The sequence below is a fragment of the Odontomachus brunneus genome, unplaced genomic scaffold (assembly GCF_010583005.1).
Source record: "Odontomachus brunneus isolate Ranch 3 - 2012 unplaced genomic scaffold, Obru_v1 Obru_scaffold_053, whole genome shotgun sequence".
NCBI lineage: Eukaryota > Metazoa > Arthropoda > Insecta > Hymenoptera > Formicidae > Odontomachus > Odontomachus brunneus.
In genome coordinates this window covers 2005572-2032686 of record NW_022639503.1, presented here as the reverse complement: position 1 = coordinate 2032686, position 27115 = coordinate 2005572, and the positions used below count along the sequence as shown (strand labels likewise).

General features: G+C 40.5%; 3 protein-coding genes across 18 annotated transcripts in view; 1 reads left to right on the top strand and 2 right to left on the bottom strand.

The window, feature by feature from the left end:
* Nucleotides 1–17856, top strand: part of LOC116845606 (afadin) — a 54086-nt gene extending 36230 nt beyond the window's left edge. For 8 of the 13 annotated variants that reach the window (XM_032818498.1, XM_032818496.1, XM_032818500.1 and 5 more), the window contains 17 exons: nucleotides 213–492; nucleotides 562–1218; nucleotides 1310–1558; nucleotides 1871–2011; nucleotides 2079–2144; nucleotides 2298–2371; nucleotides 2473–2591; nucleotides 3148–6186; nucleotides 7844–7942; nucleotides 8157–8295; nucleotides 8407–8634; nucleotides 8927–9853; nucleotides 10134–10263; nucleotides 10441–11254; nucleotides 11419–11678; nucleotides 12679–12791; nucleotides 12892–17856. In XM_032818498.1, coding sequence (XP_032674389.1) covers nucleotides 213–492; nucleotides 562–1218; nucleotides 1310–1558; nucleotides 1871–2011; nucleotides 2079–2144; nucleotides 2298–2371; nucleotides 2473–2591; nucleotides 3148–6186; nucleotides 7844–7942; nucleotides 8157–8295; nucleotides 8407–8634; nucleotides 8927–9853; nucleotides 10134–10263; nucleotides 10441–11254; nucleotides 11419–11678; nucleotides 12679–12791; nucleotides 12892–13147 — 7591 coding nt within the window. In that variant the 3' untranslated portion in view covers nucleotides 13148–17856. Of the gene's footprint in view, nucleotides 1–212; nucleotides 493–561; nucleotides 1219–1309; nucleotides 1559–1870; nucleotides 2012–2078; nucleotides 2145–2297; nucleotides 2372–2472; nucleotides 2592–3147; nucleotides 6187–7843; nucleotides 7943–8156; nucleotides 8296–8406; nucleotides 8635–8926; nucleotides 9854–10133; nucleotides 10264–10440; nucleotides 11255–11418; nucleotides 11679–12060; nucleotides 12069–12678; nucleotides 12792–12891 lie in introns of all 13 variants that reach the window. The other 5 variants (XR_004378276.1, XM_032818505.1, XM_032818499.1 and 2 more) reach the window with 5 other exon arrangements.
* Nucleotides 17857–18144: 288 nt separating this feature from the next.
* On the bottom strand, nucleotides 18145–26468 carry LOC116845607 (cell wall protein PRY3-like). The gene is made up of 5 exons (XM_032818508.1): nucleotides 25832–26468; nucleotides 24924–25151; nucleotides 23098–23247; nucleotides 22490–22709; nucleotides 18145–22020 (listed from the first exon to the last, which is right to left on the bottom strand). Exons 1-5 carry the CDS (start codon nucleotides 26045–26047, stop codon nucleotides 21698–21700), a joined length of 1137 nt encoding a protein of 378 aa, XP_032674399.1. The 5' UTR covers nucleotides 26048–26468; the 3' UTR covers nucleotides 18145–21697.
* Nucleotides 26469–26605: 137 nt separating this feature from the next.
* LOC116845608 (60S ribosomal protein L31) overlaps nucleotides 26606–27115 on the bottom strand; it is a 2053-nt gene continuing 1543 nt past the window's right edge. For all 4 annotated transcript variants that reach the window (XM_032818510.1, XM_032818509.1, XM_032818512.1 and 1 more), the window contains exon 3: nucleotides 26606–26814. In XM_032818510.1, the coding sequence (XP_032674401.1) occupies nucleotides 26664–26814 (151 nt within the window). In that variant the 3' untranslated portion in view covers nucleotides 26606–26663. The remainder of the gene's footprint in view (nucleotides 26815–27115) is intronic.

Sequence of the window (27115 nt, the reverse complement as noted above, 5' to 3'; positions counted from 1 at the left end):
TTCAAAGTTTATTAAGTGCACAATTGTTACGTGTGTTATATGTATGTGCAATATTTATAGCAAAACTAAAAAATGTTTTAGGAACTCGTGTTAAAAAATTTCTTTCTTAAAGCATTAACAATCTTTAGTTTCATAAAAAAATGTCGGGAATATTTAATAATCTGATAATTTTGAATCCAATGAAAAAACTAATACACGTCAATTGTTAACAGGCTTGCGCAGTATGATCGACAGCCGCGAGGCACGGATCCGATCTTGCCTGCCGTCCTGGAGTTCCTCGAAGAGACGGAGGAGGCATTTCTCCATGCCGTTATCACCGATGTAGAGCCTTCAGCGCCGCAGTTCAAGCTGGCTCCGACTTACACCCTCTACCTGAGCGCGAGGTATCGTGCCAGCACTCACTATAGACCGGAACTGCAGCCCACAGAGAGAGCACATCGTCTCACTGTTATGCTGGCGAATGTCGCTACTATGATACAACGCGTTATCCAGGTATTTCGAATTAAATTAATTTCTCTTATTATCTCTTTTTGCTATTCCTAATCAAGTATGTTGTTCCAGGAACGTTATATGGATGCTTCGTCGTTGGCTTTCTGGCTGGCGAACGGCTCAGAACTGTTGCACATGTTGAAGAGTGACCGACACGTAGGTGCATTTTCAACGCGAGCGCAGGACATTCTGACAGACGCGGTGCACACGTCATTCGGTTCGCTGGTGCGTTGTGTCACGTTAGAACTAGCGCCGGCCATGACTCAGTTTATGGCGGACGCGGACGAGCCGGCGAAGGAGGCTGGAGTGCTGCAGATCTTCTCGAATTCGATGGCATTGTTGCGACGATGTCGGGTAAACGCTGCATTGACGATACAGCTGTTCAGTCACCTCTTCCATGCGATCAATGCCACAGCCTTCAACACTCTGGTTTCCAACGGAAATCTGTGCGTTCGATGGTTCGGGCGCAGGCTAAAGGCGCGATTAAACGCCTTAGAGACGTGGGCCGAAAGGCAAGGTCTAGAACTCGCCAGTCAATGCCACTTGGCGACGATCATGCAGGCGACTCACTTACTACAGGCACCCAAGTATAATGCCGAAGAGCTGGCTACCCTAAGCTCCACTTGCTTCAAGCTGAATTCTCTGCAGGTCAGGGCATTGCTACAGAAATATCAGCCTGCAGCGGACGAGCCTAGGCTGCCCGCCGAGTTAATTGAGAACGTTGTAAGGGTGAGTATGTTTCGAAGAGACTGTAACTTGGATCTATTTATTTTTGTTTGTGTTTTAATAATTATTATATGATCAATCTCATGTATCGCAGGTAGCAGAGAGTGTCGCAGATGCGCTCGCACGTTCAGACGGCCGAGAGATAAGACTGGAAGAAGAACCTGTTTTGGGATTGGCGCTACTGCTACCCGATGACGGCTACAGTTGTGAGGTCATAAGAGGTGTTCCGCCAGGACTGGCCGAATTTTTAACACCTCTGCAACGAGATGGTTTATGTCGAATGGCAGCTCAACCCACCAGCAGCGGCTATTGGACCATTTACATGATAGATCATCATAACAATGTGAGTTGCGAGTCTCCAAAACTTCCATTCAGATGAGATAACATATGTGTTTTTCCTTATGCAAAAATTAATCGGCAAAAATATAAAAGTTATTATAATATTAATTTTTTAATTTGAACTAGAACTGTAATTTATTACTTCTTCAATAAAAATAACTATAATAAGTAGCTTTTTAAGATTAGTAATTACAACAGTAAACTTTTTTCAGTAGGTAATGAGTAAATGTTCATATAATATTTTTGAGGTTACAAATTAAAAGATTGCGCACAAAATATACAAGCTCACACATATTTTTCAAATTTTTTGTTGCAGCTACGTAGTCCCAGTGCGATGAGCAACAGATCAGGTGGTTATACCAGCCACATCACTCAAAACCAAGCCCAACCGGAAATACATGTCATTAAATTGCACAAGAGTACCAATGGCATGGGCTTGAGCATCGTCGCGGCGAAGGTGTGTACCCTTAATTATATCCATTTACCAATGAAATATAATATTTTACTTCTGATTATTCGAATAGGGAGCGGGGCAAGATCGATTAGGCATCTACATAAAGAGTGTGGTCGCTGGTGGTGCAGCCGACGCTGTAAGTAATAGCGTCCATTTGATTATAACAAGTCGGAAAATTTATCATTTAGCGTTCCTATCACTACGCTTCTAAAATATATTTAAAATAGATTAAATACGATGCTATGTAATTCTCACTTAAATTTATTTAACCAATCTTATGTGTTTTTAGGATGGTAGACTGACAGCAGGCGATCAACTACTCAAGGTGGATGGACAAAGTCTCGTCGGAATTACACAAGAAAAGTACGGCGGACAGATTTAATTCTAATTTAATTAATATCTCGATTATGGACTGCACGTATTGGAAACGACATTTTAATTGTGATATTATTAAAATTTTACAGGGCTGCCGAATATCTCGTGCGTACCGGACCCATCGTGACGCTGGAAGTTGCAAAACAAGGCGCTATATATCACGGACTGGCAACGCTGTTATCTCAACCTTCCCCTGTGATGACGAGAGGTACGTGTAGAAATTTATGAATAATTTCATAATTTGCCGGGATAATTTAACAAGAAAAGAATAATCGAAATGTCGCAAATTGTATTTCATTATCTGCGTGTCTCAATGTTTCAAAATTCATAAAAAAAGTCGATCATTCGTGTAGCGTATGATGATGTGTACATTAATTCGACCTTTGGTTCTTTGCATAAAAATCTATATAATTATGTCGATAATAGAAAATTATTCTTTGCGTTCACAAATAATTTCCGCTACATGATCATAAAACTAAATTAACTGGGAAAGGTGAGACAACTTTCGACTCACCGAACGACTTCATCATTTTCTCGCTTCAAGCACACGTGTCAGCGAAATCCCATTCTCTGTGATATAATATTGGTCGGGTACACCTCGATTATCAACAGCCCGTTGACAGACATTTTCTTAATCCAAATAACCGCTCTGTCGGAGTTAACGCCTTTCGCTTCGCTTCGCTCGCAGAGAGAGAGGAGAGAGAGAGAGAGAGAGAGAGAGAGTTTGCTTTACTAACGCTTGACTAACCACTTGTTTCGTGCAGCGTATAAGAGTCGACCGAGGTCCGAGCTCTTAGAGGCTGTGAGACCAGCGGAAGCGGCGGCGGCGGCCGGTCAGCCAGCCACGTCACACTCGATGGGCGATTTATTGTCCTTGCCGAAGCAGACAACGTGTCAGGACGTAGCTCAACCAGGTGCGATCCCGTCCCAACGCTTTGTCGACACGTCCTTTTACCGTAATCAGCTCGATCGAGGTTTTCCGCGAATTGATCTCGAAGAGTACCACTCCGCGCGGCAGAATCCGTTCTCTGTTCTCCATCAGAGAAGCGCATATTCGACCGCTTATCCCGTCGACGAGAGAGAGTATCTGTATCGTCCATCCACTCCCACAGTTTCCCCTGTACGCCTCCCGAAACCCCGTACGCCTCTCTACTGTCCTCTGATCTCCATCACGAGCGACAACGCAGTGTCATCCGTCATATATCAAGACGAGAGCGACGAGAGCGACGATAGAATCGTCGAAGAAGACGAGGAACAAGGTGAAGTCGCGACGGGTAACTCAAGTTACTCGGCAGACACTACAAATCCGTTCGAGAGGATCACTACACCACCAGAGGAATACGCGACGCCCATGACGGAGTCTAAACGCTTGTCGTTGACTTTTGACAGGAGCTTTTTCGATACTATACCGTACATCGATCAGACCGATGATACTAATCTCGCAGAAGCTTCTGAATGTGTTCAGGGAACATCGTGTAATTCTAGTCTTAAGGACGTTCAGAAGCGCGCAAACGTAGATCGTAACAATCAACAGACTTTAAATATCGCAGAATCTAATTTCGAGTTAGGTATGCGTAGCCATTCTTCGCCGAATAAGTCGATGCTGTCTGTCAAGAACGAAGTACTTGCGTCAGGTCCCGTCGCGGAATCTAGTCAAGACGACTTCTCATACTTCCAAGACGCAGGACGTGAGTTGAGTATTAATGAGCAATGCGACGACAAGTTAGACATTATTTCCAACTCTGAAGACTGCGCAGACGAATCCAGTTCCACGATTAATGACGATCTCACATCGAGTAGAGCTGACAAAAGCGCCGAGGATGGGATCTCAACCCCCAAGATGTACACTATAATGCCGGAACTGCACCTTGACCTGAGCGGGCTGAATAGCGACGTGTCTAGCGACGAGTCCAAGACTGAAAAGTGCTGGAAATCGCCGGAGGAGGTGCGTCTAGGATGCGGCAGAGTCGCAGCATTGGCGAAACACTTCTCGAAACTTGGCGACGCCGGTCTGATCAGATTCAAGTCCACCAAATTGACCGATTCTCGGCAATTCGTGTCGGAACCGGATATTATGACGCCGGGAAAAAGTAACGAACGTTCGGGCAAGGAACATTTGCGTGTCAAGGAGTACAAATCGGACTCGGACCTGACGAGAGAGACGGACAGCGACTCTTGCATCGGCTCGGCTGCCAGACGTAATGTCATCTTGGTGGACGTTGAAACGGACGGCAACTTCGCGATTCAAGGATGTAGACTCCATCATTGCAGTGCTAAGCGGCTCACCACCGCTAAGTTTCCTTCGTTGAGTGATAACAAAGAGCAAATCGCCGCTGAGAAAAGCGTAGCCTTGACCGAGATCGAAGACTGTGATGACGTGTTGAGTCACGAGAGCAACGATCAAGTCGCGGGAATCAGAAATCACAAAGTAGCAAATGACAACAGCGAATCTCAAGTCCTCGAAAGCCACAAGAACGCGTTGGCTAAACACGTTAGTATAAAAGACAACAAATTGTCCTTGGAAGAGCAGCAGGTGATCGTAGAACAACTCGAGCAATTCTCGAACCTGGATAACGCCGATGCGCCTTTATTCATACCAGAACGAAGCGTGGAGCAAGCTCTTTTAAAGGACGGGAGTAACGAAGTTTCTGTCCTTGACAGCTCCACTCTAACAAATGTAACAAATCAATCGGAGGCAATGCCTCGGGAGAAGTTATCATCACTGGTCGATACGAATAATAGCTCCCAGAAAACTAAGCAAGATGAAGCTTCCAGTTGTTCGTCGTCTTCTTCTTCTTCTCCCCTGGCTTCCGTACGTTCTCCTTCATCTTCCCACTCTTCCGTCGTGCTGTCTGTTTCGAATGTCGCGAGAAGTTCTCTGTCCTCGGAAGATAGCAGGTCGCAAACCCGTCAGCATTGCGGAAAGCACTCCAAACCGTGCCTGTTCATAGACATTTCTCATTCTTCCACTAAAAGCCGCTCTAACGACAGTTCTTCGGAAAGTCCGTCGATGCTTCCGCCACGTGCGAGCGCGTGCGATAACAAACTGAATATTCTGCACGTACGAATCGCCAGACCGCCACCGCTCTGCGGCAGTGAGGACAATCTGATCGGCGCTGCAATTTGCAGCAAGGAGATAGCTGATCAGGCCGTAGACCGTTGCGGCGAGTCCGCTAAGTTGACACGCAGCTGCGAGAATATTCTAAGCAGTAAGTTCCTATCCGATTCCATCGAGCGAAGGCGGTCCTCGGGAAGCCTTCATAAACATATTGACTCGTTCCGCAAGTCTTGTAATAAATTAGACTCGAAATTCAAGGAAAAGACACGCTGGTACCGTTATCGCTCTCTCGAGGAGCTGAAATCGAAAAAAGGATCGAAGAGACAAGATAACTATACCTCAGATGGAGCCGAGGTTCAAAGATTCGGCAGATTCACCGACGATAGATTAGCTCTCGAGGATAGAGAGGAGACTCGACGGGACCGTTGCCGATCATTGGAAGAACTGAAGTCGAAGAAAGAATCGCGCGAACAAGACAGACCGACTTCGGCTCCTGAAGTTCAAAAACCCGACTGGATGCCGAAGAGACTTCGCAGAAAGCGCGTGAGCTACGATCAGTTGAAAGGGAACTCTTTCGAGCTGTCACGTAAGAGCAAAACGAAAGACGAGGAACCGCATAAGTGGCGGGTTGAAAGGAAGTCCCAGAGCGAGTTGGACGTTTCGAGGCGGAAGTCCGATTCAGAGAGGGACGGTTGGAGCTTCCGTGAGATCAGCTCGCTGAAAGATGACGACCGGTTCGCCTTGCGTAAGCAACCACACCACACCACGTGTTATGCATTGAATGTGCGTTTAGTCGATCTTTTTTCTTTTTCCTGAGCACTGCCTGAGTAAGAGATGATAATTGGAAAATCGACGTTCGCAGGCGAATCAATGTCGCACGATTCCGTTTATCTTTCACACTACGTTTACATTACGTTTTTACGTTTACTCTCCCATCCACGTTTACAACCATGAAATCCTGACGACACTCACTCCCGATATGAGCCACTCTCGCATTTTACGCAATAACACGTTGATCTGCGGTATGATTTAATCAGGTTGTTAAGTCAAAAACCAAGTTCTGTAAATTCTCCTGTAAGATCATAGAATGTGTATACAATTGTTTTTTCTTTCTAAAGAAATTTAGAAAGAAAAATCCTTTGCACAGACCTAGTCCCTGAATCAAGAGATTGATTATTGTATTGACTTAATACTACTGATTAGTATTTTCTATTATTTATGTTACATTGATTTCATAACATCTTCGCCTTGTACAGAATGATAAGAATATCACTCTTCGGTTTCTAAGATATAGGATTAATCAGACTGTTAGTAACTAATTGAATTACTTTTATAAGATCGTAAAATATGTATAAAAATTTTCCTTCTTTCTAAAGAAATTTAGAAAGAAATCTTTCATACAGACTTGGTCTCTCTAAATCTAGAAATTGATTCTATTAGTTGACACTTCATGCTATTAATCAATATCTTCTATGATTTATATTAATTTCATAACACTGCCTTTGCTTTACGCAAAATGATGGTGTCATTCTATTTTCTAAAGTATACAGCACCGATGTGATTCTGTTCCATAATTCATAACACAATTCTTTGCTAATTTGCGAGCATGATGTACTAATTCAGTTTCTAGATGTCACTTTCTGTCATTCCATCGCAGTGCCCGCATAGTGATAACGCATTCAGCAACGAACTCGTACGATGTTACATGCGTGCACGTGATTGTAGAGTTATGTACATAGTAAGAATGCTCTGTGTCAAGTGCAATTATTTAATCACGCTGTAATTATAAGGCTTTTACTTTGCAATTACACGCGTAATCTCATTTTATTTCTAATTAATTTAATCGCAGGAAACCAGAATGAAATAATCGCCCAAATGTGCACGCGATATACATGTTTAGGTACATTTATATTTGTTACATTTCACGTAACTTTTCTGCAAAAGATGCAGCGCAATATTTTTCTTGTCTTTTTTTATTTTTTTTTTATTTTTTTTTATTTTTTTTTATTTTTTTTTAATTTAAAGCAACGTGATCACTCTTCTGGGCGTCGAATAATCGTGTCGACAGTTTAGTGCTACATCGGTCAGAATTATTTTACAGCTGAAATATGAAAGAATAATATATATAGTAAAATTGGAACCCGATACGTCATTTGACCGTTCGTCATTTGACATTTTCTTGCCACGTGTTTCAAAATGTTGGCGTTAAAGTCGACATATACCCCGTGAGTATCGCGATTGTATCCCGGCGACCCAAAAGAGAGACAAAGAGAGCGTTTCGCTCTCGACAAATGCTTTGCGTATGTGCATGAACGGCCATTTAATATCGCGCCTCAGCACTTTGGTGTTCACCGATGCATTAACTCAAAGCTGTCTTTGTGTACCCGCTTGGACAACCGCAGGTCCTCGTCGCATGAGCGAGCGGGATCTACCGTCGCGGCTTGGACACGACGCCACTCCTCAACAAATCCACAGCAGCAAGTCTGTGCCGGCATTGCATAGTAAGTAGCACGAGCTTTGTGCATATGTACACTTGTGTGTACATGCGTGTTTATATGTGTGTGTGTGTGCATATGTATCAAGATCATTTTCAGCTTCGTCGAGTTTTAATTGACCTGTAAGATCAATCACGCGATAATTAAGAGAAACGTTTCATTATGATGATTTAACACACTTCATGTGTACATTCAGTACTCAAAAATTGGCTCTGTTTAGATGTGGGTACCGAGACCAAGCAGCAGCATGAGGTATTTAATCCAGGATACAGCAGAGCCTCTTCCAGCAACAGCGTCACGCCGCCTGTTCAGCCACCTCCTATGGCAACGATCAATAGCGCAACTTCCTTGCGTTCTAGGTAAGTGTCCTTGTATCTTTCAACAATACAATTTATTGAAATTGCTTTTGACATAAATTTTCGTCTTAGACTTCCATGATATTAAGCAAATATATTCTCTGTTGCGTGCAGGTCGAGTCATAATTTACACGACCCCATGAGAATCGGAACTTTACCACCCTCCGGCTTAGTCAGCAGGCAGCAATCGTCACCCAACTTAAATCCGAATCCAACGCACGCAAATATACCGTTGAATGCGCAGAACTTGGAAGCAGAGAGATTTTACCAGAATCTGAGCATTTATCGAAACCAAGATCCAACAGTGAAGCAACAGATCAGTCCACAACAGTTGGACGATAGGTAAGATCTATAAATTTCAATAAATTTAAATTAAATTTCTATTTTTGTCTTGTAAGATTTTACTATGTTCTAATCTTTTTTTCTTGAAAGAACGTTTGAAAAATTTTAGATTTTTCTAAAAATTAAATTATTACACAATTTATTATTAAATTAATAAGATTTTATATTTTACATCGAATACAAGACACTTGTAATTACAGATTAAAGTGTATTCATGAATAATTCTAGAAGATTAAGATTTCTCTTAGTTATCATTCGAAGCAATCTCATATTCAACGCATATATCTTGCAGGAACCCTCAGCACATTCAGAAGACCCTAAGAGGCTCACAAAACTCGCTGAATCGTCCGTCCACTCTGGATATCAGCGGACACACTCGAGATCGTCCAACGTCCGCGTATATCGCTCAAAGCCAACAGCAGAGTTACACGACGATCAATAATCAGATGCAGCAGCAGAGCGGAGGACTGCCACCGCGTTCACAATCGTCACGCGACATGATTCGCCAAGAAGCGAAGTTACAAGAGATGCAGGAGGAGGTTCGACGTCGAGAATTGCGTGGAGGTGCGCCGATGCTCAATCAACATAGACCACCGGCGATGTACAACATCGGTCCGCGAGGAGCAGCGTCTTCTCAGCAACTGTCGAACACCTTGAACGTCCGTTCGCCGAGACCGCTCGGTTCTACGTCGAACTTGGGTTCTACCTCCTCGTACGCTACTGCGAGACAAAATGCACCCAGTTACAATTACCCAGATACTCAGTACTCGCAGTACAACAGCACTCAGTACGGTCAGTATGGCCAGTACAATCAATACCCAAAGTACCCAACGGCCGGTGGACAATACGGCCCAATGATACCGAAGCCGAAGAACGAGGGAGCGATCCGCGGTCATCAGACAACGTCCACTGAGAACATACTCGGTAGAGACGCCAGCAGTCAAGATGCAAAATCCTACATCGATCAGAACCGACATTTTACCGGCTCACAGAACAGTCCGCATTATCCAAATGGCAACTTAGAGCAGCGTGTCGACCAGTACGCGAACGATAATGTCGTCAGCCGAACACAGAACGGAGAAGGCCACTCTATGACGACGACGGAAACGCCGCCAGTGAGACCAGCTCTGCCGGAGGAGACCACTTACAGCGAGAGCCCGCCGCCACCACCACCCAACACTTCAACGCATCCTCTTTATAACAAACAAGCTGACACGAGGTATGTGTTTCAGTGGAAATTATAGTTACTTAAAAGTGAAGATTGTCTATTAATCTGTATTACGATTTATTTGTTGATAGAAGTGATTACAACTTGCACGTTAATGTTTTAATCGAATATTCGACTAAAAAATTGGATGTTTCCCCCATTTTTTTAAAGTTTAGAAGTTTAGAAATTATTATTTTTTTTTATAATTTTTTCTTTCTCCTACTTTTATTGCCGAGTAGAAATACAATGAGAAATCTATTTGCAAATTAATAAAGAAAAATTTCTTTTCTAGATATACCGCAAGCATGCAAGATCCACCACGGGGTACTTATTACCCCGCGGGAGGAATCGGCGCTATGCAGCAACCACGACAGTATCAGTACAGTGCGACGAATCCTTGGCAACGAGAAGAGAGAGAAAAGGTAATTAAAAGTTGTAGAGTTATTTACTGTACATCAACAAATTTCAGTAACAGAAATCGTTTTTTAAATATGTTTTTAGAAGATTAAATTAGAGAAATACGAGAAGCTCGTTAGATTTATTTTATTTTAACTTAAAAATCCAATTTATCGATTAATTAATATTAATGACGTTTTTAGGAGCAAGCGCGCAGGAGAGAAGCCGCGAGACAATGGCGTGATCAGCAGATTTCCGAACTGAGCGCACTGGCGCATCGAACACAGCAGCAAGAAGAGCAGCTCCGAGCATTACAGTTAGAGAGGGATTTCCAGAAACGAGCGGAAGAGGCTGCCAATCAAGACGACGACGAGGAGAGTAACGACCTTGACAACGAGAGCGCGCAACGCGTTCAGGGCTTACTAAGAATGGCGGTCAGCCAGGAAAGAATCGTCCAAGCGAATCAACAACCGCCAATTTTGTCCAGAACAAACACGGGCAACCAGTCTATGAGAGGCGGCCTCTCTCTGCAGCCGATTAGCAGCCCAATGCAACCCACTACTAGCAGTCACTCTCACAGTTTGCCCAGTCAAACGACGTCTCAAAATGTTGGAGTGAGCAGTTCTGGTCAGGAGAACAGCGGCCTGCACATACAACCGAGTCAGCAACAGCAGCAAACTGCAAGTCAAATCAGTGAGGAGCAGCAGCAGATGCATATGTCGTCTAATTACAGTACACCTTTGAGTCACTTTGGCTCCGGTCAGAAATCCTACTCCGTCGGCATGTCGCACTCTTCAGAGGATAGAGAGCTCCAACGGCGAATAGACGAGGTGAAACGAAAGCAGGCCGAGTACGAAGAGAACCAGAAAAAGCAGGAGGAAGAACTCAGGCAGCACCAGCTGCATTCGCAACAACAGACGTATCAGCAGAACCAGCATCCGAGAAACCAGCAAACACTACATCCCGGCATGCTGCGTTTGGATAACTTGATCATCAATGGGCCTAACGTGCCTATACGTGAGTAAATAAAATGTGAAATAAAAATCGATATGCATGAAATTTGGACGCTCTATTTCTTGTGTTTTTCCAAAGGAACCGTACGAAAACGCGTTAGGAATCCTTTGTCTCTTTTACACCCACAGGGAATATTTAATTAATAGAGTTTTATTTTTCTGTTTTAGCCTCGCAGAATAGCATGAACGATGCACCTCCGCCACCAGAACGAGGCTCTAGTTACGCCGCTATGTCGCAGCAAAGTGCTCTCAGGTCGAACGGCTCGACCGCGTCTAATCTACCTCCAAGTTCTCAGCAGCCAGGATCCATGAAAAAGGTCTCTTTTCATGATTCCAATGCAAACAGCGAATCTATGCTGCGCAACGTACCGTCCGGAACGTCGAATCCGCCATCGATAACGATGGACACCATCAGAGAGGATCCGAACGTGAGTAATTTCTTTCGGCTTACTTACCTCCTTTTTTACATATTTATCTCATTAATTTTAATTTACTCTTTTGTTTTATCGTATGTTTTATTTTGGCTTAATTTTTGTCGATCATTTTAAAAACATACAAATTGTCCTCGTATTTTGTCTATGTTTTAATATCTAAGAGAGTTGTAATATAATATTCTTTTCTTTAATTTTTTAAGAGAGAAATATGTTATCGTTCAATATTACATATAATATTTTTTTTGTACATTGTATGTAATTTAAATAACCAAGAGAAATGAATTATAACTTCTTAAAGAGCGAACTTTTTTATGCATCTTCTACATGAATCTATTATAAATTTGAATATGTTCTATCAAAATGCATACAATGGCAGACAAACAAGTAAGGTATAAGTTTCCAAAGAAATCGTTACTACATCGTGCTGTCTGCATTAAAATGTCTGCGTTTAACGATGCATGAACCGTCAATTATAGTGATTATCGCCTAGCGATCATGTATCGTTCATTCGTCGTGTTCATTACTAGATGTATTATTCATATTTCATTCTATGTGAACTACATTCATGTTTCGCGTGTTGTACATGACCGATGCTAGTCTCTATAATTATTGCTTTACTTATACCGGTTGCTGAAAAAAATTGCAAATATTTCTCGCAGAGCATTATGCATTCAAATGTGATATTTCCGCAAAAAGAATTTAATTTGAGATTTCTACTTGTACATTCTAACTGTTGCCATTGATCACTTTATTTCTTAGATGAATAAAAAGTGATCGATAAATTTTGTCTAAGCTTAATTAATTTAATAAATAAATCTCCAATCTGTCGTTTTAGATAGATGATTCATTCACGTGTCTCAGATTGAATTCTCGCCGAGGCATGATTGCCTTGCCATTTTTCTCGAGGCATTTATATTGGCATATATTATTTATTATATATATTATTCATGTCATATTCATTTGCGTCTAATAGATTATTTGACTGTGTCCACAGAATTTTATCAACGACGCGGAAAATCTATTAGCGTCTCCCAAAACGCCGGAAGGTTCCGGGACTTCGTTTTCTGGCTCTACTCCCGGAGTGATCGGAGCACAAGAAGTGTATAAGTAGGTTCACTATGTCTATCATGAAATTCAAAGAACTCATTATTAAATTAGGATAAGTGACTTTTTCTGACAAGTGCACTGAAACATTTGTTCTCCCAAGGGATCCGCGACAAAAGCGACTGGCGGAGAAGCAGAAGCAGCAACAGAACTCGCAGATCGGCGCGGTGCCGGAGAAGCTCAGCTTCAAGGAAAAGATGAAAATGTTCGCGATGGAGACTGGCGAGGACGGTACACCGCGTGACAAAGTGAAGATCTCGCGCGCTCAACGCGAGATCGACAACATCAGCAGCCCTCTCAATTCCAACAACAACAACAATAACACCAGCGGCAATAACAACAATAACAATAGGACCTAAACAACCTAAACAACGTTGTATTTCTCGCTTCCAGGCTTTAGTGAGTAGGAAGTTCCAAAATTTTACGAAATATCTGGGATGCTTGGAGAAAAGTCATTGTTGCGAGACACGTGGGTCGTAATTGAAAGAGCGAATAGATTGAACCACAGTTAACTTTATTAAATATCACTGTTTTACTGTTAGAATTTATAGAGAACATATACGAACATATTGAAAATACTTCTTCTTCTTTAAAAAAGAAGACAGTTACATAACTGAAAAGATACTAGTAATGTTGTTAACAAAATGAAAAGTTAAATTTCTCTAAACTTATGGACACATAAACTTAGAGAAAAATATTCATACTACATATTTATACTAAAACCTATATTCGTATTTTTGCTCTTCGCCGAAAGTGTGCACATAATACTTGATTAGTGTTTTTAAGATTACCGAATTTCTGCCTTACTCTTTTTTCCGAGCACCGTAGATACTTCGCCGTGCATCTCGTGTCGGACAAAGAGAGAGACACACACACAGAGGAATTATGTACATTGCGCGTAGTTTGTAGTCACACGCGACGAATTAATTAACTCGACTAAACGTGGTACACCCCACTACGCGAGAGGGGATGCCCTATTTTTTTGCGTTCAAAACGAATCCGGCGATTCTCCATACACACGCATACACACATACACCAGCGTCGAAGTACAAACGAAATTTTATATAGCTCTTTGACCAAAAATGTCGTGTGTTCGGCGAAGGAGGACCATTAATAAGATAACGATAACGTTGCGGGCGCGATGTTAGTCGTGGCGAGGAGGGGAAAGTCGGCGGTTCTCGTGCGCTGCGCGTCCGTTATTCCTGACTATATTTCCGGACCAACGTAATCTTATTATAGTAACTGATAATGTAGTGTCGAGACTAGTAACGGCGTAGGATAAAGCTCGCAAGGACTGATTTAAGCTCATCGATAGAGACGGATCGTTTCGCGAATGTACATAAAGAGGTGGCAAACAGTAGGCCGGGCAGCATTGATTATCGTACGCGTTAGTTTTATATTTATCACTCTCTCGGCATATAGCGGAAGGTTCTGATATATATTTAAATTATACGACTATACGGATTTACACACTTACGCCATTATGCACTTAATGAAGTACGACAAAATAGCGTAGTTAGAAGATAGAACGGAAAATAGAAAAAGGAGAAGAAGGAGAGAACGTGTGCGTGTTTGTGTGTATGTGCATGTACACGCGTACGCGTGTATGTGTGTATCTGTATGCAAATAAGTGAGAAAAGTGTGGGTGGAAAGATTTATATTTATATGATGCGTTTCACAGGGAGAATAGTAGAAAAAATAGACGGCTCTAGCTTAGTTCTCGGATTGAGGCTCTATCTTATGTAGAGCTGAAATAAGAGTTCCGCCGTTCTGTAGAATTCAAATGAAAGCCCTACGTTTCATAGAGCTCGAGCAAAAGCGCTCTGTTCTCGTAGAACGGAGGCTCTACCTTTGCAGAGCATAGAACGAATAGGTTGTTCCGCGAAAAAAATACGATATAGACGATTAAAACAAGAGATTCCTATTTTGATGTATCTCTATCGACTATCTGCTTCATTGGCAGCGTGGAAACTCCACGGTCGAAAGTAAAAATCTTATGCGATAAATTATCGATGTATTATTGCATTTAGATGACAAGAAATCAAATTACATTCTTGCTATCTTTCGACGATACAAGAGTCGTCTTTTCATTAGTGGTACTTAGATCAAGAAATTACTTTTACTCGTTAGGCTCGTCCATGTAAGAGACACTTTTCACTGATGTACAGCGTGACTCACTTAAGATGTTTGTCGCGGTCTCTATTCATTATTTTTATAAATCTTTTTAAACAAGTTCGTAGTATATTATATAAAATTAGTTTTGCTTTAATGATTGGTTAATTGATATTATTTTTAAGAAACATCAGAGTCGCTGTTTTGTTAAATATTTTAAGGAAAAGGAAGATGAAGGAAATAAGAAACGTATTCGGCGATGACGCAAGATTTATGTTGCAGTGATTGTGATATTTATTGTGGACGTAATGGCGCGAGATAACAATCGTGATAAATTTTGTGGGATGTTCAGTGTATTTGAATTTAGTGTACATTGAACTTCCAGGTATTACAAATTTGCAAATTCGTCTTTCTCGCTAATTCTTATGTACGATTCGTTTATGCCTGAACGATCATTGTAATTCACAATGGCGAAACAACGGGCGACATCTGTATTTATCGCCGTGTAATATCATCGTATATAGTCTCTGATTTTTAGTTATATATTTCTATGAGATGTCGATGTTTTGAATGGTATTGGTTTATGAATACGAATATCGTCAAAATTACACAACGTTGCGCGCGATCGGTCGAGAATTGACATCTTAAGTAAGCCTCACTCTACACACAATCATCATGTTATTATAATCCTCTTGACATCAAGTGATAATTAACGCAAAAATCCAGCTCGAGACACTTCTTCGCGTAATCCTAAGACTTCTAAGTTAATGTTAGATGCTCTCGAAAGAAGCCTGAGTATTCGTAGATAGTGTAACGCACTATTTCAGGGAAGTAGAGGGAGAGAGAGTTGGTGATCTAACGTGAGAGAGAGAGAGAGAGAGAGAGAGAGAGAGAGAGAGAGAGAGAGAGAGATGGGGGGGAGAGAGAGCTTAGTGATCTAACGTGAAGAACACACAAAGCATAGCAATACTAGAATTTAAGGTAAAACTACATAGTAACTGTACAAATGATCGTGGAGGGTGTCCGTTGGCCGATCTCGCGCGATGGAAATCGCCACGAAAAACTGAGCGGACCGACGCTTAGGAAAGAGAGTACTTGCGTTCTCCTCAGTGCTTCGTTGCATTCTTTTTTAAAAATTTTAGTTTTTAATTTTTATTTTTATTTTTTATATAATTATGCAACATCATTGCATTCCTCGCCGTCCAATCTACGTTTCGCGTGTTACGATAAAAAGATAAAGAATTAACGAAGAGGAACTCTTTATACGTTTCAAAACAGTATTCTTAGAAACGAACTGTCAGTATATGTTTCGAGTATTATTTGCGATTAATTATTCACGATAGAGAACAAGTCATCTTCGATATTTCCATTTTTATTTCCATTTTATTACGAATTATCTTCCGGCAGTGCGCGGAATACTGGTCGATTAATGTCTTTTGAAAAAGAAAGATCACTTGTACTTCGACTTTCACGTATTCCTACGCAACCTATGCATTACGCTCTACTGGAGAAACGAGGGATAGCATTTGTTTTGCGCACATTCACCTGTAAAGTTTGATCTACAATGTGTTTTTTGTTTCCTATTTCGTTCTCTTTATCTCTTTTTAACTCACATCTTAAGCCTTAAGTTAAAAATAGTCAGAGAACAAGAAGCAGATGCAAAAAGTATCCCTGGTGAAAATTGAAATTGGAGAGTAAATAAAGTGTAAACGAAGAGTGATGGAAGTGTAAGTGAAGCGTCTATAAAGCGTAAATTGAAACATCGGAACGTAAAGCAAGCGGATAGTAGTATACTAACCATTTACTTTACGTTCCGATGTTTCAATTTACGCTTTATAGACGCTTCACTTACACTTCCGTCACTCTTCGTTTACACATTATATACTCTCCAATTTCAATTTTCACCAGGGACATTGTAGATTAGGCTTAAAAGTTGCGGAATATTGATTTCGCGAACAACACTATCTCCACGAATAGAATGGATCGTTCTTTTGCGTGAAATATTCTAGAGGGAACTTTACATTACACGACTGCATATGAAGTATTATTTCACCCATAGTTCACTTCTCGCGAAAACGAGCCATCCAGCGTTTCTCACGAGAGCTCGACGATTAATTTCCGGGAGCGTCGATAATCACTCCCTGTGAGTATTGATTGTAGAGAAAGTTTCCAGAACTACATTTTCTCGTTTTATTTATCTTCCTTATTACTTCTTCTTTTTTCACTTTCGTCGTTCATGTGCTTCTGCCGACATTCGTTGTTTCGGCCTTACCATTCCTCCACTTAGAAACGTTAGTGATAATACTAAGCAGCTTGTTACACGCTGTCGTGCGACGAATTTTGCTCGTGTCCACAACGAATTTCTGCTCTTATTAAGTAATACGCTAATTGTACAATTAACGCGCGAGCGAGGTTCCATCGTCCGTAGTTTTAACTCTTTAATTTTTAATTAGCCATAAAAACGCGCGCGCCAGTCGAGATGTGAATCTTGACTTTATTAACAGGGATTAATTATTTTGGCAGACAAGATGCTTAGTTTGGCAACTAAACATATTCACGTCGATGCAAAGCCTAAACTCGACACGTTAATCAAAAATCTTAGTAAACGAAAGAAAGAGGGAGAAAGGTCGAGGGAGAGTAAAAGAGAGACAAAGAATAAAAGAAAAAGAAACGAGAAGATAATCGATGACTCCCTGCTTGTTGTGTATAGCGAGCGTACATACTTGCACTATATTTTGTAAAACTGTTTTCATAATCTCGTAGCGATGGTATCGGCCGATTGACTAATCGCCGAGAGCAGCTCCACCGTCACGGATGTTATTAATATTACTATATTTTACTTATAGAATATCGATTGTAATTTCGCAAAATACGGTATATTTTTTAATTATTGTATCATGTAATGTTACTAGCGAAATACGATATTTGACGGAAAATATATGTCAGCTGTATTCAACGCTCAACGCTTTTTCCTTCTCGTCCAGCAGTTATACACTTCGTTCATTTAATTATTTAATTATCAACCACACACATCGATATTGAAAAAAAAAGTAAGTTAATTTTCGTAGAGTAATCTATATTTTTTCACAGTATTCTGAAATAGATTTTTTTTTAGAAAAAACGGGAACAATTTCATTTGCTTCTACTGCAACGTATTTCGCTCACTACAAAAATATTGCAAGAATGTTCTTTCCTAATGAATTCCGGACAGGACAGAGAGAGAGAGAGAGGAGAGACATCACACTTTCTGCAAAGAGATAATTTTATTAACATTCATCATTATAAAACACGTTGGATTGCGATGCATTTAATTCACACGTTAAGGCTATGTCCTGCGTTTTAACAATGACGAATACATTAACGTCGTTCCACTTTTAATTTTCGATGTGTTTTTACATCTACGCCTATGAGTCAATAATGTGTAAATTAAGCTTTTATTCGAGATTTAACATTACCAAAGCTAGCAATAAACTACATGAGCTTCTTCTGGCAGATCGATGTTCTATATGGCTGTACAAAGTGTCGTATCGTCGATACGTCAAAAATTGTTGATACGTGGAAGTTCAAAGTAACTGCATCGTAGGTATAATTGTTTAAGTACTTAAATTAAAAATCTCGATGAAATTTCTCGTCAAAACCTCGCCGAAAGGAAATCGATCTCGGATTTGTCCGGAGATTTGTCAGTAGTTGAAATTAATATTAGTGTCTCTCTACGGTATATGTGTGTGTAAATGAAACGACGTCTCAGTATCGATTGTCAACAGGTGAGCTGTCGATTATGCAGCACTGCTGCTATATACGCGTTTAATACTCCTTTCTCCTTTTTAATACCGTTCGCGGGATTCTTCAACAGTCTGCACGAATTGAATAGAAAAATCAAAAGCGACCAACAACGTTTCGATCCCGTCGGCCCTCTGTATAACCATGATTTGATCGAAACTTTCTTAAATCAACGAAAGCCTCTTAATTATTTTATCACATCGAGCTTATTATTATTTAATCCTGTACGCTACGCTGAATATTATTATCAACATCGCGGAACATGCACGTTGGTTTGCGCCGTGAGCAGAGGCGAATTTCGCATTACATTACATAAAGCACAATTTCGCTAATTAATTCGATCGAAACAAATCGTTCCCTGCGACACTTTTTAACACGCGATCGACTAGTCAACGATTTTATTGTTTTACGCAACATTATATAAGATCGCGCATAAGCGAAGATCTAGCGTAAATAGTTGAAATATGTTTCCTCTCCTGAATCTTATGCTTCATACGTCGCCTTTTGCGTTAACAATCTCACATTTAAAATAGTATATCACTAGGCGACTACGCGAGAAATAATGCTTTCTCTTCTACAACGACACACTATTGGAAAATAAGTTTTATCTTTGTGTATATAACAATTTATCTCCCGAATCTGCCTAAACAAGTCGAGAGCCAACAGGATCGAATCACAAAAACCGCCGTAAATTTGCTTCTACTACGTAGAATCGCCTCGCGATAAGTTGCGTACCTGAGAGATCACCATTTAATGATCGACGTTATTTTATAAATAATTTCGCCGTACGCGAAGAAAAAACGACTATCTTACACGACCATCATGTCATCTCTCGTTGATTATTTTAGCACGCTAAAATTAGCTGCGACAACGCTCGAAGCAACTACCAATGTCTGATGATATTGAATCGATCTAAAGACTTTTCCCGGATCGCTGTGTGTTCGTTGTGAATAGTTAAATTAAAAAATAAAAGATAGCTAGTCGTCTTTCTACGTGTGTCTGTAATAATTATCAAACAGTCTCTGGCAGACGTCGGACATATGGTACACTTATTTGTGTTCATATTTTACGTTGAAAGCGAGAAGTGTCCGTTGTGATGTCACTTTCGACGTAACACCCGGCGAGTTCTTCTGAGCAGCTTAGAGTCGATCGCGATAATACGCTCTGATTGTAGTTACGCTCGCGAGAATTTCCGCTTAATGTTCATGTTTTCTCTCTCGATTTATATTCGCACGTGCGTCCTAGCTTGAATTTCAACACGATGAGTTTCTCTTCAGTCACAGAGTATTGGCTGGCTTCGCAGATCCCTGACGCCCCGCGCGGATTCTCGAAGCCCCCGATCTTCGATTTTTGTCGAATCTTTTTAAACCTCCCGCGTCAAGGACTACTTGACACTGAGGAATTTATTGTGATACGCGAATACATTCCGTGAGATTCTTGATTTTCGAGGAACTACGAGTTCTTATTTTTTCAGATTAATTTCCAATGAACACACTAACCCTCATCTCACTCGGTAGGAACGTTCATTAACACTAAAACGCTAAGAAATTCATTTGTCCATTTCGTAAACCATTGATTTTAGTATAACAGGACGGAAAGGTGTGTGCAAAGTATCCTATCCTCCTTGCTAGGCGCGATTCGTCACTTTAGGCTCCTCGAACTATATCATACAGCTGTATCTTATATAGCTATAACTACGAGTCTCTTAAATGTGAGCGCCGACTCTAAACCGATATACAAAATAGGCGCGTATAACTTTTGGTGTTCTGAACAATCTCAGCTTTCACTTTGCACGCGATGTACGACAAATTATCTCAGCGAATGAACTCATTGGAACTTGAAGACGAATTCTACGGTTGCCGTTCGATCGTTCCTAACATTATTTTTTTTCTCTTTCTTTTTTTTTCTTTTGTTTTCCAAACAGGAAATAAGTACGGCGATTCTAAATTTGAGCTTCTATTATCTATATGGACAGTGGCGCAACTCTGAGACATTGTGACTCTGCTACGGAAATCTAACTGGAAGCCTCATCGAAGGATGTAATGAATTTCAGCAAGCTATCCCAATATTTTACTAGCCATATTATTTTAATGCTGAATTCAAGAATTTTGATTGTATAATCGCTTTCTTGTGAAATATCTCTTCAATTTCCACATTTGTACTAAATTTTGTCTATCTGTCCTTATTTTTTAGACATTTTGCCTGAAAATATCATGGCGTTATGGCAAATCTCTTCTCATTCTCGCGCGGAGTCCATAAACGAACGATCAGTTACGCCACTGTCAATAACCACATCGCGGATTGTACTGCTCGAGATCTAGTCGTATTATGTACTACCAGCTACCAATCGTTGACAAAGCTCGGTGTACATTTGATTATCACTGCTTTTGCAAGCGGTAGTTGAGGGCAGTAAAACCTGGTGACCGACATTTCTGCAGAAATCACATATAGTTCATCGAGGTAACCGTGATAAATGGGGTAAAGATAATACCAAAGATATTTCCAACGCGCTCGTATTCAATCAAACAGGACTATAATAAACACAGTGAACTACATTTAGTTCCACGGATTCAATAAAGAAAGACAGTTGAACTTTAGCACAAACTCAAGTGCATTAAACTGCGGAAAGTTTAATGAAAGCTGTCGCACACAGAGGTGTGACAGTCGACTGAACTTTCACGAAATCTGTTTTAAGCGAGCACACCCACGCGCACGTCGCCAGAATTTCCGCAGGAACTTTTCAGAAAACTCGTGCGGAAACGCTCGAGGGAGTCTCTCTTCCGCTCGCTGTTCACTGAAGACACGACACCTCCGAGACATTTCCGCGACGCATTTCATGCAAGCTTACGGCCGTCCTAAATTCCCTTTTTGCAAAGATATCGGTCATCGTGTTTCGCATCCGAAGTCTTTAAATCGCGGCACGACGGGTCGGCAAGCGCGTGCCGGAAGTCTCGTCGGTCTCAGCGTCCGGCCCATCGCGCGCAGATACAGAAAAGGCATTTCGCACGGCTGTCGTATTATTGGCCAGAGCTGACGGACATGGTGTCACTGCCGGTGGACGCAGTGTCCGACAACGGAGGCGGCAACGGCGGCGATAACGGCGCCGTCGTCGCCGCCGATCTTAGCAGCTCGTATTGTCCTCGCGGTACCCGCACAGTCGGCGGCGATAGCACCATGTTCATATTCTCCGGCAACGGTGGAAGTACGTTGTTCTGGAACAGGCCGGACACGTTGCCTACTGGCTCGTAGTTCGCCACGACGATTAGTTTGCCGCTGCGGCTGCGCGCCTTACCGACTCCGAAGTAGCGGCTACTCGCCCATATCAGCTGCGTGAAGTGACCTGGAACGATTTTTTTTAACTTTATTTTGCTTTTCACATTTTTTCACATTAACTGTTCTCCGTGTGATAATCAATAGCGACGATAAATTCTTATTTTTCTGAGTCTGAGGTCGGTATTAATAGTCGTTGTTTGAAACTTACCGGATAATAGAAATTTCTAAAACATACTCTAGTTTCTCAGATGTATTTTAGAAAAACTTCTGCTTATTATATCCGGATTATTTCACTTGAGATACTCAGTTTGGATTTAGAGTTTAAACTGAGAATTTTTCAATTGAATCATGTGGAATTTTATTTGTAATTGTGATTGACTCGTGAGATATACTCACATCTAACTTTAAATTCAAATCTGAATGTCTCATTTGAGACAAGTTTCAAGTCATGATTATTACTACAAATCTAATATCTAAGAAACGTCTGAGCTTTAAGGAAGATCAATTATTTCAGCTGAGAATCTGTTGGGCTTTACCTGCGTTTACGTTAGCATGGAGAACGTCTGGCTCCTTGAGAAAATCATACTGCCTCACGGCGGAGTACCAGTAAGACGCGACTTCCTGTCCCGTGACGTCGCCGGGAACGGCACCGCCAGGACGACAATACAGATTATGACCCACGTTCCGGTCGTTCCTGTAGTAGAACGTGTTCGTGTGCGCCAGGTGATTCGCCCACGTTTGGGCGTACTCGCACAACTGCAACGTTATAAACGGTAACGTCGTTTTATCGATTCCTCCAATTTCTTTTAATAGCTATAATGCAAGTGACCGAATGTATTTTTCGACGTCTAAATGTATAACTGAATCGCAACCTATGCTAAAAATAGAGAGAGAGAAAGAAAGAGATCAATATATATTATCATTTAATATAATAATAAAAATATATTATCATGATATTCTTATATTATATACAATATATTATCGTTTAATAATAATATAAGAAAATATATAATATTAGAACGGATATCTGCACACTTGCGAGTATCCTGAACTTTTTATCGCCGCTCTATTTTTCGCCAAGTGTATTTTAAGTTTACGCCGTATAATAATATCGTAACGCTTTGTGTGTTTTTGCGTTTCTTACCTGAGGTGACATGGTCAACGGAGGTGCGTTGTGCCGTTGCCGATAAACGTTGTGCCAGCAAAGGCACTCGGTGATAAATTCGCTGTCACGCCAGTCGGTCTCCAAGTCGCTCCTATCGTGCGTGATACTCATCGGTCGGTTGCTAAGTATCTGTAAGAAAATTCGAAGGACGGAGTATGACACTTGCGAGGCCACGTAACGAATTCTACTCGATCTACCTGATATGCTACACGCGATATCGTATTACTTTGTCCTTGTGTTTCGATCTAAGGTGGCTCATTTGCCTTCTCATGTCAACGCGACGATCAATCCTCTTTGCGGAATGATTGTTCGTGAGGACAATTAAAATAAGAATTCCGCGTATAATTTTACATACAGAAATAATAAGTTTCAATATAAAAATAGCTCTTTGAATGCCAAAGTCAGATTTTAAGATTTTAGAGTTGCTAGAATTTTTAATTCTGTGTAAAATCTTCAAATTCTTGTATTGTCGAATTTTTAAATTTGCAATTCTGCAAATGATAACGCGTTTTTTTCAATTTTTATACTACTGACTTATCCAATCCTTGGGACTTTCAAGTCGTCGCATCTCTGGATTCTGAAAAATTTATATGTTCTGTAATCTTTGAATTTTCAAGTTTCTTGATTTTTTCTCTTATTGATCTTCGAATTTTGCAATTGCCGCCTTCTCGGACATTTAAACTTTCTAATTCTTTTCGTAAAATTCGAAGGATCTCAAAATTGATTTGAAGAATCCAAAAATATGCTATGGATCAATGCTCGATTTTAAAAATTTCTTCACATTCACAGAGACGCGAGGAATTCCATTCTGCGGAGAAAAAATCCCGTATAAATAGTCAAAATAAAAGTTCGCGAAACTGAAAGTTAGTTTAGTTAAACAGATCAGTAATACAGTTTTCCTAACTACATTTAGCGACAGGGCTGTCCGTAGGAACCCGAGAGATCGGTGCGCCGCTCCTGAATCCAAAGTATCGACCCAGGCACTATGCGCGCGTGCTCCTTCGTACTTTTGATTTCGTATTCCATTTCGAAAACAGTCGCATATAAAGCAAGCCAAAGGACACCAAGCAAATTACATTCTGCAGACCTAAGACATGTGGCGTGCAGCGTTCATTGTGTACGTCTAACTCTTCACTCGGATTGATAGGACGACGCGATCCTACAAGTGTTCTCAGCAATTTCATTTCGCAACTGCTAATAATTCCAACTAATTATTTCATCCATGGCACCCTCTCAGTCCAGGATCCGAGATAACAATCTTGATATAATTTCTTCGATATAATTTTGATTATTCTAAGAAGTTAAACTAATTTAAAGCATTTATATCTTCAATTTATAAATTATTTAAATTAACGAATATAATTTAATTGTAATTTCAATTAAATATGGAATCCTTTCAATCGACGTCTCGAGATAATAACCTTTATTCTTCGATATAATTTTGATTATTCTAGGGAGCCAAAGTAACTTAAAATATTAAAATTTTCAATTAATAAATTATTTTAGATTATCGAATATATATAATTCAATTGCAATTTCAATAGTATGGTAATTTCATAGTATGGTACTCTTTCAGTCGACGTCTCAAGATGATAATCTTTACCCTTCGATATAATTTTGATTGTTCTAAGAGTCAACGTAATTTTTTAAAAATTTAGGTCGATTTATAAATTGTATTAGATTATTGAATATGTAAAATTCAAAATTACATGATATCAATTAAGTAAGCTTATCAGTGAAGTCACTCCACTGTAAGTCAAACAAAACACGATTTTGCGAAATGATTCAAATATAGATTGCCTTACCTTTTTCAGGAGTTTCGGTCGATTGTCTAGCTGTTGTTGAGTCTGCTCGTAATTCAGCGAGGATGCGGTGGACATCACCGAATCGACGATCCTGTCCGCCTTGTACAATTTGCTCTGTTCTACCCTTTTCCTAAGATTCTCTAAAGCTGTCGCTTCTTCGCGCTTTCTGGAAGGCGGCCAGTTTGCGCTCGACGTGTGGATCATGCTGATCCCGGCACATGGTGAATCCTGACGACAACCAAAATTTGTTTATATTTTTATAGCAATAAGACATTATCTTACAGTTTTGTTATCGCAACGTTTACAACGTTTTGTCGTTTTGGATAAGATTTCCCACGAAGATTTATAATTTATGGTTTCCGATAATAATAAATATTCATGAATTATTTGAATGACAATAAATCGTGAAAATCAATGAATGTTTAAATTTCCGCGCTGTTGCAAATACATATGTACATATATACGCGATACGTACTAATTACAGAGAAATACAGAATAAAATAGAGAAATTAACAACTTGCGTTCACGTAATCTTGTGTAATACTCAACGTTGCGATGACTTTAAACAATAGTTTCTTTGTTGAAAACAAAAGAAATTACAACACTGACTGTCAAGTAGATACAAACGAGATTTTTAGATCCGTGAACAGATCTAATCAAAGATAAAAGAAAGAAATCTTAGCATTTCCACTTTATCAAGAGAATTCTCGGATCCGAAGACTCGCGATTCCCCATCGCAATTTCTGATTCGCGAATCTTTGAGTTACTGTAATCCTTGACCTCGCATTCGTAAAAACCAGCGGAAGATATTCTGCATAGTTAATAGGGCGAATTCCGAATCCCGAGAGATACAGCTGATCTTCTCGGGAATGACTCCCCGCGATCCTTTACAGCCGTCAAGGACCAACCTTGACGTGATTGCTATTGGGAAAATTGTAGTCCGAATGAGTGGCCTGGCTGAGCAATCGTCGGCTCACGGGGCATCGGTTGCGATTGATCATCTCCTTCTGCATCGCGTACTTGATGAAGTAGCTCTCGTACTCGGCGTTGTCGCGCTGCGGCAGGAGCTCCGTCGTCTCCTCCGCAGTGCCGTACGCGCGGTTCACCTCGCGCAGCTCCATCATCGCGGGCAGGCGGCGAGCCTCGCGCTTTCGTCTCTTCGAGATCGACCACGCTCAAGCCAGACCGAGCGCACACTGACTGCACCGTACCTCTCTCGCGCGCTTCGGGGCCTCGCGGCCACTGCGGACGTATGCGCGTTAAGTTCACCGCAAAAAGCGCACACGCGCCCTTCTCTACTGATGAACGCTGAAGAACGCCGCATGGGTGAACACGGCGATGATCATGGAATGGTACAGACAAAGGTCGATAAGCTTACAACGGTTGATGTTCTTAGCAACGCGTCGACGGTATCAGTCGGTATCTTAATTTTAAATTAACTGTGTGCTGATACGATGTACACTTATATATATAGTTTGCTGTCAAATTATTCACTAACAAAATAACTTTAAACGATATATGAATTGTATAATTAGGTCATGGAATATTAATTTATATTTCTCGTTAAATTATCTCTATAATTTTTACCTCTCTATTAATCTCTATTTTTCTTAGTATAATTTTACAAGTTTTCTAACGGTATATGTATCCATAGGAGATTTAATGTATAAATTAATAGTCCATTTAAAATCTTATAATCTGTAATTTGTATTTTTTATTGTTACATAAATACACATGTATTTAATCTTGGCTAGCATCCACATTTTCAGTCTGAAGACCCTTAAAGGATGCAACAGGGATGTATGTGACAAGGGTATACAACTTGTTTGCAGAATCCTCATCATCGTTTCTCCTTCTGCTCAGCCTTACGCGTACCCTAAAAGGGACATTCCTATGAAAAGAAAAAATAAATTAATTTTATACAATTAGTGTCGTAACATTTGATATAAGATATAACATAATTTCTTACAAAAATAAAAAAGTGTAGAAGTATTTTAAAAAAAGGATCTATTTTTTATCTCTGGCTATATAATGAATTGTTTATATATTATTATTTTATCTGTTTATTACATATTTATTATATATTTATATTTTAGTATGAGATAAAAAGAAATAGTACTAACATTTTCTATATAGACATATATACTCTCTCTCTCTCTCTCTCTCTCTCTCTCTCTCTCTCTCTCTCTCTC